At 39.8% G+C, this 14,442-nt stretch overlaps 1 protein-coding gene across 1 annotated transcript; it reads right to left on the minus strand.

Moving 5' to 3' along the window:
• Positions 1-5,803: 5,803 nt before the first annotated feature.
• On the minus strand, positions 5,804-9,899 carry drd1b (dopamine receptor D1b). Its single transcript, XM_056732069.1, has one exon. It carries the CDS (start codon positions 9,897-9,899, stop codon positions 8,562-8,564), a length of 1,338 nt encoding a protein of 445 aa, XP_056588047.1. The 3' UTR covers positions 5,804-8,561.
• Positions 9,900-14,442: the final 4,543 nt, after the last annotated feature.

Genomic DNA, 14,442 nt, shown 5'->3' on the forward strand with positions numbered 1-14,442 from the left:
GAGAAATGTCTAAAGTGGATGGTCAAAACGCCATATCAGATGGGCTTGACCACTAAGCAGTACTCTCCTAAGGTGAATTTGTCTCAATTCCTTATCACTGCATTCAATTGCTTTCAAATTTCCCTCCACACTTGCTCTAAAACGATATATCGCTGAAGTCCATTAGATTAGGCAGATACACTCAACTTTATAAAATCTGCCGTAGAATGACCACATCGTGTGCAAATTCCACTTTGTGGGGCGATTGAAATGTATCTAGTGTGCTGTTGATGTTTGCTCTCTCTCTTTGTGCTGTGACCACACCAATGTATCTGACTGACCACACTCAGACAGCACACTAACAATCAATCCAGCTCTCCAATGTGCTGTTAACACACAACTGCCAGTGCCGTACACTAAGCTTTACCGAAAGCTATTGGACTATTTTGATTTCAAAGCACCCACAGCACTGTGGCAACAGTGTACAGTCACAGCATCTTAGCTGAAAAAACCAGGAAGTCTTGAAAAAATGTAAACAAATGAATATTTGAGTCTGCTTCAAATTGCTCCATTAATATTTCATCAGCCGGAGACTAGCACTATAATGCACTGTGTTCCACTGAACACGGAGCTTTGTTTACCTACTGTCTCTGATGCAAACGCTAGATGCAGCGAGAAAAGTGTTTTATTCATAGAGGAGACATGCACGTGTGTTTATAGCAAAGCTCAGTCATAGTCACATCACGCTGTCACATCTCAGTGCCTCTTAGCAAGGGCAAAGCCGTTTCTGAACTGGCAGCGGAGTTTTTTTTTGCGTTTGCATGCATTCCTGACTAATATTGGAAATGATAGGAATTTCCTACAGCTGTCAGATGGGTACTGGAAAACTAAATCTTGTTATTACACACCCCTGGACACCCCTGAACAACCTGGATTTTAAGAAAGCGTCTGCCTACCGATGGAAGTAGAGTGGATGTGGTGACTTTGAGAATGTGATATTTTTAGTCAACACTCACAAGCGGGTTTCAATGTTGCCTTCAGCAAAATTGGGGCCTGAGTGCCAGTTACATAAGAACATTACAACAGCTCATAGATGTCCCTTTTCCACCACAATGAGCATCGCCCGAGGCCTGTCATTAACCTTGACTATGTGTTTTTCCAAACCAGGACCTTTTGAACTCTAGTCTGATGGGTCTGTGTGCTGTGTTCACTTAGAAAAAAGACCAGGTCAGATATTTACGGATGAGGGCCCTCAGGTGTGTGTACTGGGCCCCAGGCTATTTTTAACTCACCACATTCTTATACCAATACTGTGTGTGCACAGATGAAAAGCAATGCATTTGACTATTCATGGTACGCTTATTTTACACCTGAAAGGCCATCAGCCAATGATACCTTGTGGTTTGTTAAAGAAGCTGAACCAACTAAAGCTCTAAAGGTGGGCTGTCCTTGACTGTGTTGTGAGAAATGTGCTGTTTCAAAACAATTGGTTGAAGAAAACAATGGCCTGGATTCACAGGCAAGGCTTAACTAAAGCCAGGACTATGCCTTAGTTAAATTGGGATATTTAAGTTGCTTTTATTGAAACGGCTTAGATAAAAATAACACTTGTGTCCATCGTCAGGGAAATGTATTTTCAGTTAAGACAGCTCTTAATTTTATTTTAAGCCTTGTCTGTAAAACTGCATTTTTGTGTAAAAAAATACAGTTTAATGAAAGATTTGTTCATAGTTTGAAACACGTTGTTTCTTTTTTCTTAGTTCGTCTAGTATTCGAATTCCTTATCAACCCATAGCTATTAGAATTAAGACTAAATTTGTTACTAGAGGTGTTATGCATTTAAATTAGTGTTACTGTAAATGAATAACTAAACTGTGACATCATAGTAATGAAAACAAAAGAAAATGTTTGTGAGCAGCATTTTTTTCTGTGAGATCAAAGTATAATGAATGAATAGTGTTTTTGTATTTGATGCTTGAAATACTTTATATATTTTAGATAAATTCATTCATTCTTACATTCATTCATTCTTACATTCATTCATTTTGTTTGCCCATTTAAAGTATTTGTTGTTTACTTTACATTTAAATTTAGTCATTTAGCTGACGCTTTTATCCACAGCGACATAAAGAGAGTTCAGGGAGCAATACGCAATATGTCATAAAGGAGCAATAATCCACTTTTGGTTACTTCTGTTGTAATGTTATGAGTTTATAACTAAAATAAAGTTTGTAATTGTCAGAAGTTTTGAAATAACCATTTCCTCATAACAACAAATCCTGCAAATGTTTTACAGCGAATAAAACTCTCCAAGGGTATACACTTCACTGTAAAACTTTGCTGTGGTTTTGCATCAGGTTTGCCAGTAACTCACTGTAGATTTGATTAATACTACTTTCCTATGAATACTGTTTTCAATTTGAGTTCAACTTTACCTTAATCAAAATTAAAACACTTTGTCTTTTGAGATTCAAAATGCGCAAGAAAAGACTGGTCTCATTACTGGCATTAGCACAGCAACACGGCAAAAATTACATTCGTCCTAAGCATTTTTCTCTTGTTAAAACTTCATAAAGGGATCATATGGTGGGAAAAATTTACATTTCCATCAAACGCATGCAGTATTGGACCAATCACCACGCACTGGTTATCTGGCCAATCATAGCACACCTCGCTTTTCAGAGCAATGAGCTTTGGAAAAAATCTGCACATTTCAGAGAGGCGGGGTAAAGAGGAGATACAAACATGCATGATATGCGGAAAATACAGCGTTTTTGAACCTTAAATCATGTATACACATTACATTACATCTAAAACAAACGATAATATTCCTTTTAGCCTTGTCATGTGACCCCTTAAATTACAATACATTTACATAACAAGAAAAGTAACCTATGATATTTAGTCTTGTTTTATGTAAGAAAAGAACTGGGTAATTTCATGTTTAAAACAAAATTGCAAAATAAATCTAGAGTAAGCTACTGACAACCTGCTGCAAAACATTTTAGAGTGTAGGTGTCACGATTCAGTCTATGTTCCCCTGTCTTTTGGACTTTGAATTTGTATTTTTTGTTGTTTGCTTTCCTGTATAGTCTCGTAGCAATTTTAATCATTGGTTTTGCATTAATCGTTGATCCACTCCCTCGCCTCCCACATGTTACAGAACGACTGACCACAAATAGATTTTTTAGCGGTCTGTTTTGCCCGTCTCAGCCAAGGTAAAAACTCCCTTGAGGTACAGACTTTCTTTCACATTGCTTATTTTCCCAAATATCCGGACTGTGTTATCAAATACTGTTACAAATATCGAATCTCCCGTTAGGGTCCTCGAGGGCCTGGCTCAAATTTTTGACTTTGCTCTGTTGGCCCCTTCACCAGAGCCTGTTCACAAGATGTCTGCCAGCCCAGAAACCGCTGAAAGATGTCCGCCAGTCCAGAGCCCGCTCGCAAGATGTCCGCCAGTCCAAAGACCGCTTGAAAGATGGCCGATGGCTGCCAGTCCAGAGCCGCACGCAAGACGGCTGCCAATCAAGAGCCCGTTCGCATGACAGCTGCCAACCCAGAGAATCCAGCCATCATGGCCGCCATGCCCGGTGGTCCCAAGTCCAGTGGTCCCAAGGCTGTCAGTCCCGGAGGTGTCCGTTCCTGAGGTCCTGTCACTGGAGTCCGCCCCTTCTGTTGTGGCTGCATCTTTGGGCTTCTTCTGGTCACGAGTCCAACTCTCTAACCATTTGCCCTATTTCCGGCTCTGAGTGTCATAAGTTCCCTGTCTCTTCGAAGATGGAAACCACTGGACCTCTAGCCCAGCCTCCCTGGCTGCATGAGCCGCCTCTGCACCTCGACCCAGGTCCACCTCTGCACCACAGCCCAGGAACGCCTGTGCTCCACAGCCCAGGTCCTGTTCCCCATCACTGGCCTGGCCCTCCATCTCTACCCCTGTTCCCCCTCCACTTTACCACCGTCCTGGACTTTTGTGAGCATCTGGAAGCCGCTCTTAAGCGGTGGGGGCTCCGATTCAGTTCAGTGTTCCCCCTTTTGGACTTTTAGTGTGTAGTTTTGGTTGTTTGCTTTCCTGTTTCCTGTTTAGTCTTGTAGTAATTTTATTCATTGGTTCTGTGTTAATCGTTGCCCCATGTGTTTCTTGTTATCTCGCTTTCCCAGTGTATTTAAACCCTTGTGTTTCAGTTATTTGTTGTCAGTCGTTGTTGCATGTTGCCCCTTGTTCCTGGTCACATATTTTGGATGAACTTGTTTCATTTTTGTTTAGTCTAAATAAATCTTTACTGCATGTTGATCCACTGCCTTGCCTGCCATATGTTACATAAGGTTATAAAGTATGATTTTTCGAATTATTTTTAATACAGGGAAATAAAAAAATAGATAGCTAAATATAGCAATCTTGACAAAACTGTTTAAATAAGTTAGCTCAATATGCAGTGTACTATAAGTAAACTATTTGTATATTGAGTTGAAGTTATAATTCAAACATTGCTCTGAAAGGATGATGCTAATTTGATTTATCTTAAAAATTAAAAATTGAACAAAGTTTTTTAACTTAAGTTTTTAATTGATTTTTTTACAGTGTGGGTATCACTGAATCCCAGCAACCCCGGGGAAAGCTTTTCATTACAAATTACTTTGACAAACTACTACAGTATACATGACTTCACATAAAAAACATAAAACACAATAGACAGGTGTGACCTGATGGTGACACATGACCCAAGCTTCACTAACACAACAGGACATTGAACAAAAGACTCACTAATTAAACAAAGGCAACAATTAAACAATAGTAAACAATATAATTCAATTCAAATAATTGAATTAAGTGTGGTAGAGCATTTGTTAGAAGTTGTATATTCCTATCACAATTCAACAAGGGATTGAAGGGATTATCTCAATAATAATCCATATTTTTGCATGTAAAAAAACAATGAAGTGCAAAACTCATTTTCCACACGAAAAAACTTTGGTTGGTGGGAACTGGTGGCTGTCGAGCCCAGAGAAGTATAAAACATGATTAAAGGTTTATCCTTCACACAAAGCATTTTGAAAACTTCAGAATATTCTGCATATAGAGCAAAAGTAATAAAAGCTTCTGTTCATAAACACCGTTTTGGAGCTTTACTATGAATAACCAACTATTTATTATGCATTTACTATTTATATTTTACATCAGCAGAAAATCTACAAACTCTCTGAAGCAAACTCAGTGAAGATAAAAAATTGGTTAATATCCAGGTAGGTCAGTGCGGGTGAGTGAGAGCTGCTGATACGAATATCCTAATCTCGTAACTGACCATTCCTGTTTTGGCTTTAGGTAAAACACTTTACTTCAGATTACTCCAGGGACCCTGTGACATATCACATCACCTCTCATCTCGGCAGCCCTGGAGCCAAAAATGACAACAAAGGTTGAAAAAGTGTAATCAATCAAAGGAGCAGAATTTTCCCTCTCTAAACAAAATGTTATGCAAACCACCCGTTTGAGGACAACACTTTTGGCTGGAAAAAAAACAGCGATTGATGAGGTGATCAATAACTATTGATTTACTGCAAAGAGCTGACCTTTAAATAAAGAATTGGCAGTGAACTACATCATAACAGATTCTCATGGTTAAAACAAGAGAAACAACAGGATTATAAAAACAACATACATGTTTATTTAGCAAATAGAAAGGGACCATTTTATACAAACTGTAAACTAGTTACTGTAATAAATTTGTTGGGTAAAACTTGAAGCACACATATGAAACCGTACAGTGACCGTAATATTGCCAAGTAGGTTTTGTTACTGTATCAACGTTCATATTGGCGCAGGAACAACATCCCTGTCAAGCAGATCTGGCGTTCTGGTTATGTTTGTATGACAAAAATATAATTCCAGGACCAACTTAAGTTTATTAATGCAGGAACATGTTTTACAGGGAAAAATTACGATAACTGTACGGTAAAAGTACGGCGCCTATACTGCATGACAAACCCACATGAGAACAACACATACATTTGTATTCTCTACTCACATTAAGGACTTCAAGATATAAAGCACTTGTGTTCACATCTTTATTATAACATCTTACAACACAGCTTATGTTTTCTCCTGTTTATGTTACAATGCGCTTCTTGGTCGAGTATCTGACGACAGAGTGCAAAACAACCCCTAAAAAATTGTGGTCCAACGTAGCTGATGAAGGGCCTTGTACTGGCACCGTCAAGCAAGACATAGAAAAAGAAAATCTACTCCCCGCACAGAACTGTACGCAGTTGCAATTGAGACCGGTTGTCATTTTCATCAAGGAACTGACAACAACCTAGCTGAAATCACTGGTTTCTGGTCCGTAACCGTATAAAACAACACCTGCTAATTCAAAAGACCTGCAATCTTTGGTAAGAAAGAAAATGAGAACTTGGCTCCGTGCTTTTTTATTCGCATCTAATTAAAGGACAACACGAGGTTCGCCGAGTGTTACTGGGAATACCTTAGCATATGTTGTTCAAGAAAAAAAAAACACCCGGGAGTTTTCCGAAGGTCACGGTGGCACGTTTTTAATGCTAATGGCTCCATTGGAGGGAATAGATTATCTGTCGTTTCAAAAGCCAAAATTACCAAACGTTCTGAAGCTAAATATTTCCATAGCAGCATTGTGAAGAGGGGGTTGTTGGCAAGCAGATAGAATAAACATTGACTCTTGGAAAAATCCCTGGAGCGGATAAATGACCAATTTTAGAAAAGTATGTTTATTTAAGTTTCTATTTATCTGTCTCGTTTAGGTTTAAAACCTCAATTTGTATAGATTGAACAGTCAAAGTTCATTCTGTTGAGATTTCAGTGAACAAAGCGTTTGGAGAGGGCAGGAAAGAGAGCTGGAGAAGATTGCTAATCGGGGACACTTCTGCGTTTTGGCATCACTTATAAGTATCAGCGTGTGCCTATTTGATTTCCGACATCAGCCGCAAAAGTGGAAAACTATCGTCATAGATTTACAGTAATCATGTTGGTTTGCAATTCGCTTGCGATTTCTTTTAAAATGCACTCTGAGAACAAGCCCATGTGTGTCAAATCCTGATGTTCGTGGGAAGCGCTGGCCCTGGAATTAACTTAGATCAAGGGCAGTTGCATAACCTTACAAAACAGCTCAACAAATTATTAAAAGTAGGACGGCGGTGCGTACATCACAGAATTTGCTTGGACGAAAAAACAGCTGAGATAAATTGGTTCAATTGTTTCAATGCATACTAAGAGTCAATGTATCTAAGGATGCAACATATGTTCCTAATCTCCCATCCGACAGCTGGCATAACAGCTCAGATACGGAACTCTGCACTTGTTTTCACACTAGATATGCTTTGAAGCTTGGAAGTAATACGGAGGGCGTCCTACGGTGTTGACTGTTTTCAGAATGGTCACAATATGTTGATTGCTTCCTGGGTGGTTGGGCCGATGCGTTGCATAAGATACAATAACAACATTTTTTATGTTATACACTAATGCTAATTCACGCTGTTCAAGATCACAGTTCATTCACATAGAGTTGGCGAGAATAAGACGTCTGCTTCTTTCTTTTTTTTCTTTTTTAAAGGCAATCATGGTGCCCGGAACAACTTTTGTACATTTGTAGCGGATGGAATTAATGAGAGGCTGAAATAGCTACTAATCCACATCAGGCATCTTTCAAAGACGAAAGCCTACAGTTAAACTAAACCATGTGATGGATGCTAATACATTGACAGGCCTCTTACGCACGGCTCCTTTTACACTTCGAAGCGCTTGAGATGGGAAAGTAATGACAATAGAAGTGTCGGTAATGACCGAGAAGATTACCGCTGGGATTATATCTAACCCTGTGCTGTCTTGCACGGTGACAAGGGAGAGGGTTGGGGATGGAAGCGGTTTCTGACACAAAAAATGTGAAAAAGTACATCCAAATATCATGGCCACTTCTCCAGCTGATAAATCACAGGGCGGAACAGCCATTCCTGTTTCTGCAACATCACACCAAAGCACATAGAAGACTGAAACAGGCTCTTTGTCACATTATGGGGTGGTTTGCACGTATATCTGTTTGCTTGAATACAATGATCACAACTAGCAGCGTAAGGAGCTGTTGACTTAGCCAACTCTGATAAACGGTGAAAAATATAAACAATACTATGTACATTGTATTGTCGACAGTAGAGGCAACCAAATACCTCTATTCGTGAGCTGTAAGCGCTCAACTACAAGATATTTACTATTGAACTACTAACTCTATTTGTATTAACAGCTTCACCGGAGAGTCGTGTACATGTATACAGATTTAAATGCATAACATGTATACATAAACTCACATGGTTTGTTCACATTACTTTCTGTTCATGTCTTGTGACGACTGACCTGTTAACGTCAATAATGAACGCTGCCAAAATTTTGCAGATAGTTATCCAGCATAAAGTGCCTTCAATTGGAACATTCTTTTGTTTTCCACAAGTTTCATTTAGTTAGTCCAAAAAATGTTTTTAAGGTTCTCTGTGAAGCTGTTTTTTGGGACACAAACACCAAGCAATTCTTTGCAGCTGTTATGTGTTACCAGACATACTCATCATGGCACGGATTTGTGCTGCCCGTTTTGGGTTATGGGGTTGATCTTTTCCAGGGAAACATCAGCGTCGCTATCCATGTTGGCCGACAGGGATGGAGACAGTTTCTCAAAGGTCTTTATCCCAGAGTCATCTTCTCTTTTTTGGGTCTCCTCTTCCTGGCAAATTATACTATGTGGGATGACAAAGTTGCTGTTGCTGCTCTCTTTAGGGATGTGGCTCTTAGGCTGATAGTGAGAAGCAGACTGAGACGCCCCATTGTTGTTAATACTCACAATCTCTATAGCGTTACTCCCAGGGCAGAGTCTGTGGCAGCCCAGCAGGATGGAAAACGCTTTTCGGAAGTCAGCGTTGAAGGCATAGATGATAGGGTTGAGCGAGGAGTTGGCCCAACCGAACCAGACGAAGACGTCGAAGGTGGTGGAACTGATGCACGGAAAGTCTCCGCTCTCGTTGGGGTTGCAGAATGGAACCATGCAGTTCAATATAAAGAAGGGCAACCAGCAGCACACAAACACCCCCATGATGACCGACAGGGTTTTGAGAACTTTGGTTTCACGCTTGAAGGACATCTTAAAGGAACTTTCAGACTCCATACTTGCGTTGTTTCCCATGCTGCTGTGGCGGTTCTTGGCACTCTCCGCCGCCCGCTCCAGGGCGGAGATCCGGCGTATCTGCTTCTGGGCGATGCGGTAGATTCGGGTGTATGTGACCAACATAATGGCCACGGGGATGTAAAAACTGATGAGCGAAGAAGAAATGGCGTACGTCCGATTAAGGCTGGAGTCGCAGTTGTCCGGGGGAAGCTCACCGAAGGTTCCGTTCAGCTCCGTGTAGCTGGTCGCCTGTGCTTTGTGCCAGTTTAGCTGCACGGGAATGAAGGAGATAAGAATGGACAGCGTCCACGCCAAGCTAATCATGATGAACGCCACCCTTGGTGTCATTTTGCGCTCGTAGCGGAACGGGCTAGAGATGGCCCAGTAGCGGTCCACGCTGATGACGCAGAGGTTCAAGATGGAGGCGGTGGAACACATGATGTCAAAGGCCACCCAGATGTTGCAGAAGGCGCCGAACGGCCAGTAGCCAACTATCTCGGTCGCCGCTTTCCATGGCATCACCAAAATGGCCACCAGCAGGTCTGAGATAGCCAGCGATATAACAAAAAAGTTGGTGACTTTGGAGCGGAGGTGGCGAAATTTTGTGACTGCTGCGCATACCAGCGTGTTGCCCAGCAGGGTGGTAAGGATGAGCAACGAGAGGAAACAACCGGTCAAAACTCGCTTGGACGAATCACGCTGCGATACACTGCTGTCCAGAACTGTGGAGTAGTTCACATCCATTGCTTTTTCACTGACTGGAATGAGCAGTCACCCCATAATTCCAAATCGTGTCCAAACTGAGAGCGCTCACACTGGGAACTAAGCAGCTGCGTGCAGTCGAGCAACTGGTTGATGTCGACCGTCCATCGCTCTGCTGACTGTAGAAGTCATCTTTTAAAATATATATCATAATTTCAACACTAAAATCTCTTGAGGAGCCAAAAAAGCGTTCCGTAAACCCCAGCACACTTTCTCAATGAGCATGGTTGTTGGAAAATGAAGAAAAAGAAATCAAGATCCAAATTTAGTCTTAATTTTGTTTAAGAACACATTAGTGTGTGATGAAGAGTGTTTCATTCAGTACCTCGTCAGCAGTTTATTCACAGTGCCACAGCACACTCTCCCAAACAGGTTAAGCAAACATAGGCAGGCACGATCATTATTAGCCTTATATATGAGCTTCTCGGCACAGTCTATCGATCGGATTTCCGCCACGTCCGTCTGATTTGTCCTCGTTAATGACAGCAGATACGCGTCCGTTTCCAGTTCACACCGCGCTCCACAACAGGAGAAAATGCGCTTGAGGACCAACAAGAGATGCGCATTTCACGAGAGACATTAGAAAAAGATTTTCTTTCTGTCATCACGCACTTTGGCAAAGGTTCACTTAACTGCCAACATACAAAGTCTTCCATACTTCTCTCTGATGCGTTCTTACATCAATATACATCCAGAACTCAACTGTGTTTAGTGCAACTCCATTCTACTTAAAAGCTGCAGATGCACTGTTCTTAACGGTCAATGCGCACTTCCCACGTTGCAGACGTCCGATTTGTCCCCGATCGATCCTGTGCACGAAGATAAAACATATTTCCTTTCTTTGTCCGTCCTTGTTTTATGAGTGATTTTGACCCGTCTCAATGGGTGCTGGAAGGAAATGCTGTCGTTGTCCCGCGCGCATCATGTGGAATTGCAGCTCACACTCACTCGTCCTGTCGCGCGCAGCATCACAAGTGCATCGCAAATGGCAATGGAGCGTGCATATCCCCCCGAAAATGTCAACTTTGCAACGTATACATTAAAAAATAAAAGTTAAACACAACATTTATAATTAAAAGTATCACTGGATGTCAGTATAGCATTTATGTTGCGTTGCCAGTGTGCGTACATCTCTGTAGATACTTAGGCATCATCAGGTCTCCAGTATGTTTGTGTTTCTCGGCGCAATAGTTTTCTTAAGTTTCTCTCGAAGAACAATTGAAGAACACTTGGCTTTCGGTCTTTTATTGACTCCTTCAGAGCAGCTCTGACACGTCTGAAGAACGTTTAATACAGTGAATGAGGGGGTCGTTTGTAAAGCAATTCGAGTAGAAATAAAGACATCAAGGCATAAAATAAATACGCACATAACCTGTGTTAATTATTTTATTGATTTGATAGATGAACATAGTGGGACACCAATGTATCAGGGCTCTTTGCAAGCTATGTAATTTAATCCTGATGAAATAACCTTAAAGAGCAAAGCGGCTTGTTTTTAGATAAGCTGCGGTTAGATGCGGGTTTTTGCATGGGATGTGACTCAATGTGGCCATCTGCTGGATCAGATTATTACAAAATGAATTAGTGTCATGTCTAGTATTAATCTAAATATACAGCATATAGTTGTCTGGTTGCCTGACATCACGGTGGGGGATTACCATATTCATGTGACATTTTATTTGAGTTTGACGTTTAATGGTCTTATTTACATTGAATTGCTTGGTTTGAGGCTCTTCTAAACAGTTATTAATATAAAAGCTGTGATTGTGATAAAAACATTATTTTGAGCTACTGTTTACAGTAAATTAATTATACAATGTATTATTAGTATGTGTGCAAGTACTTGGAATACTGTGGTTCTATGAAACTTTGTATATTTTTTCATTATTGCTAAACATCTGGCTCAGTGGTAAGAGCATGGCACTAGCAATGCTAAGCTCATGGGTTCGATCCCAGGGGATTGCAGATAGTTAGAAACAAATGTAAAGTGCAATACAATGTAAGTTGCTTTGGAGAAAAGCGTCGGCCAAATGCGTAAATGTAAATTTAAATGTTTAACATATTCAAGCATCACTGCTTATACATGACAACCCAACTACCTGCTGACAAGGTACACCTGTACTTGCATCCAAGTTATTAATGTATTGTATTTTATTAATGCAAATGAGAACAGTTCTGCTTTATAAACTCAGGATATGTTAATGTTGCAGCAAAAAAAAGTTCTCTCTGATGTCAAGAGTGCAAATTTGGCATGTGCGAGTAATTCAAACAAGAAAATAAAATATTCAGAGTGCTTGCACACCCATATTTACTGTGGCCTGTAATGTAGGCAACTTCCTGACCTATAGAGCTGTCCTGCGTTGCAGTGGCCATTTGACTACAAATAACTGCTGTGCAATAGTCAAATATGCAAATGCTTGCTTAAGAGTCCTGACAACAATGATGATGGTGCTTAAACGGGACATCGAAATGTAATGCCTGGGCATATTGCCAATGTGGAAAGCACAAATGAAATGAATGGTCTATAATATCACATATCTGCTGTATAATGCTATGCATAAGCAAGGGTACATTCTTGATAAAAGGTGCTTCAAAAGTTTATTCGATGCCATAGAACCATTTTGAACCATAGAACCATTGCCTTTAGGTTCCGTATATAACTTTTAACATCTGAACATGTTAATTCAATACAATCGGTTGAGATGGCTTTCCAATTCAAGGCATGCTTTGCATCTGATTGCATTAGGAGAGTACATTTGAAAGAATAAGAATATTTAGTAACGTCAAAGACTCGCTAGTGTTTAATGTTCACTTATCTTGGATATTTAGAACAGTTTGACATATTTACAGTTTTGTGGTAACCTTTGACTAGAAGAGTGGTGCATGTGCGTAGACTCTGAGAGGTTACTTGTAACCTGTAACATGTGTAATGTCACCAGTGCCTGTAACTGTGCTAATGGCAGTTATAAGATAAGTATTTTCGTGCTCTTTTTGGGTGGCATACGTTTGATTTATACATTACAAGACTAAGAAATATGTAAATTAAAGAAACTGAAAGAATTTAGTTTAGTTAACATAAAATTACGGGCAAAATTTTGTCACTTCAACTTAATTCATTTAAGTAAATTTGAGTCAGAAAAGTAAGAAATATTTTACTAATTTTAGTAAGTTAAACATATTTTTAATACAGTTTAGTTAAGCTTACTTAATTGAATCAGGGCAACGAGTTTACACAATTGCATTATGGAAAGTCTCATCCAGCAAGAACATTAGGTAAATTGCAGTACCTTGGACAGCGCCCGTAAATGGCTCGCCGGGTTAATATCGCAAATCCTATGGCTTAGCACAAAACTTCTCATTGGGCTTGTCCGACTTTGAGTATATGAGGGTTAAGCTTCAAGTGGAAGATTTGATAGGTTTTCTATTCAATTAAATTTTATTTATAAAGCGCTTTTCACAATGTGCATTGTTCCAAAGCAGCTTTACAGGAGAAAGGCTTTCAGTTAGAAGAATTTTAGGCTCATTTAGCCTTTGTTGGAAAAGCCATTGGCAATCCAATAAGAGTTTAAGGCTACAGCACAAATTAGTAGACCCTTACCTTCTAAATACAAAAGTTTGCATGATTAACTTTGGCCCGGTGAAGAGAGCATACAAACCTTGACTTTATCGTGAAGCCAGAACATCTAAAAATTATACCTGCTGCTGTTAAACCCAATATAAGCTGATGTAATCATATGAAGTTCAACTGATTCTATTTTGTTTGGGGGAAAGATCAGACTTTTTTTGCTTGATCTCTCCACACTCCACTGTTCCTCCAGCTAACAAAGAGGTCCGGGGAGAGGACGGATGATCACAGAGCTTTTGATGCGTTCAGTCGATTTCTCAAGTATATCTGAGGTGCTATAATTTTTGATGGGCAATCTTCCCACTGGCAGAGATGTGTAGACTGTGCGCATCATGACAGTGTAAAGCCCAAACAAAGACTGACAGGGTTTACTTTATTATATCCACACTGTTAAACTTAGTTATGAAGCAGGTTTGCCAGTAACTTGAATTACTACTTAATACTACTTTCCTATTAGGACTGTTTTCAATACTTTAATCAAAATTCAAATAATTTGACTTTTGAGATTCAAAATGAGAATGAAAAGTCAAAAATGCAAAAACATGACATTCTTCCTAAGCAATTTTGTTGTGTTTTCTAGTAAAAATATTTCAAACTTTTTAAATTGCGATACATTTACATAACAAGAAAAGTGACCTGACATATTTAGTCTTGGTTTATAAAAGAAAAATATATAAAACTAGGTGAGGTTATGCTTAAAACTAATTTGTAAATTATCTACAGTAAGTTAATGACAAACCTGCTGCGAAGTTACAGCAAAGTTTGAAAGTGCACAGCCTGTCTCCAATACTTATAAAAACGCCTTGGGGTCCATGAAGGGGCTCTATCGTACATTAATCATCTAAAATCTGACATTTACATTTTTAATAATAGTTCATTTGTTGTAATGCATTTTTAAAA

The sequence above is a fragment of the Triplophysa dalaica genome, chromosome 19, assembly GCF_015846415.1.
Source record: "Triplophysa dalaica isolate WHDGS20190420 chromosome 19, ASM1584641v1, whole genome shotgun sequence".
In the NCBI taxonomy this organism is placed as follows: Eukaryota; Metazoa; Chordata; class Actinopteri; order Cypriniformes; family Nemacheilidae; genus Triplophysa; species Triplophysa dalaica.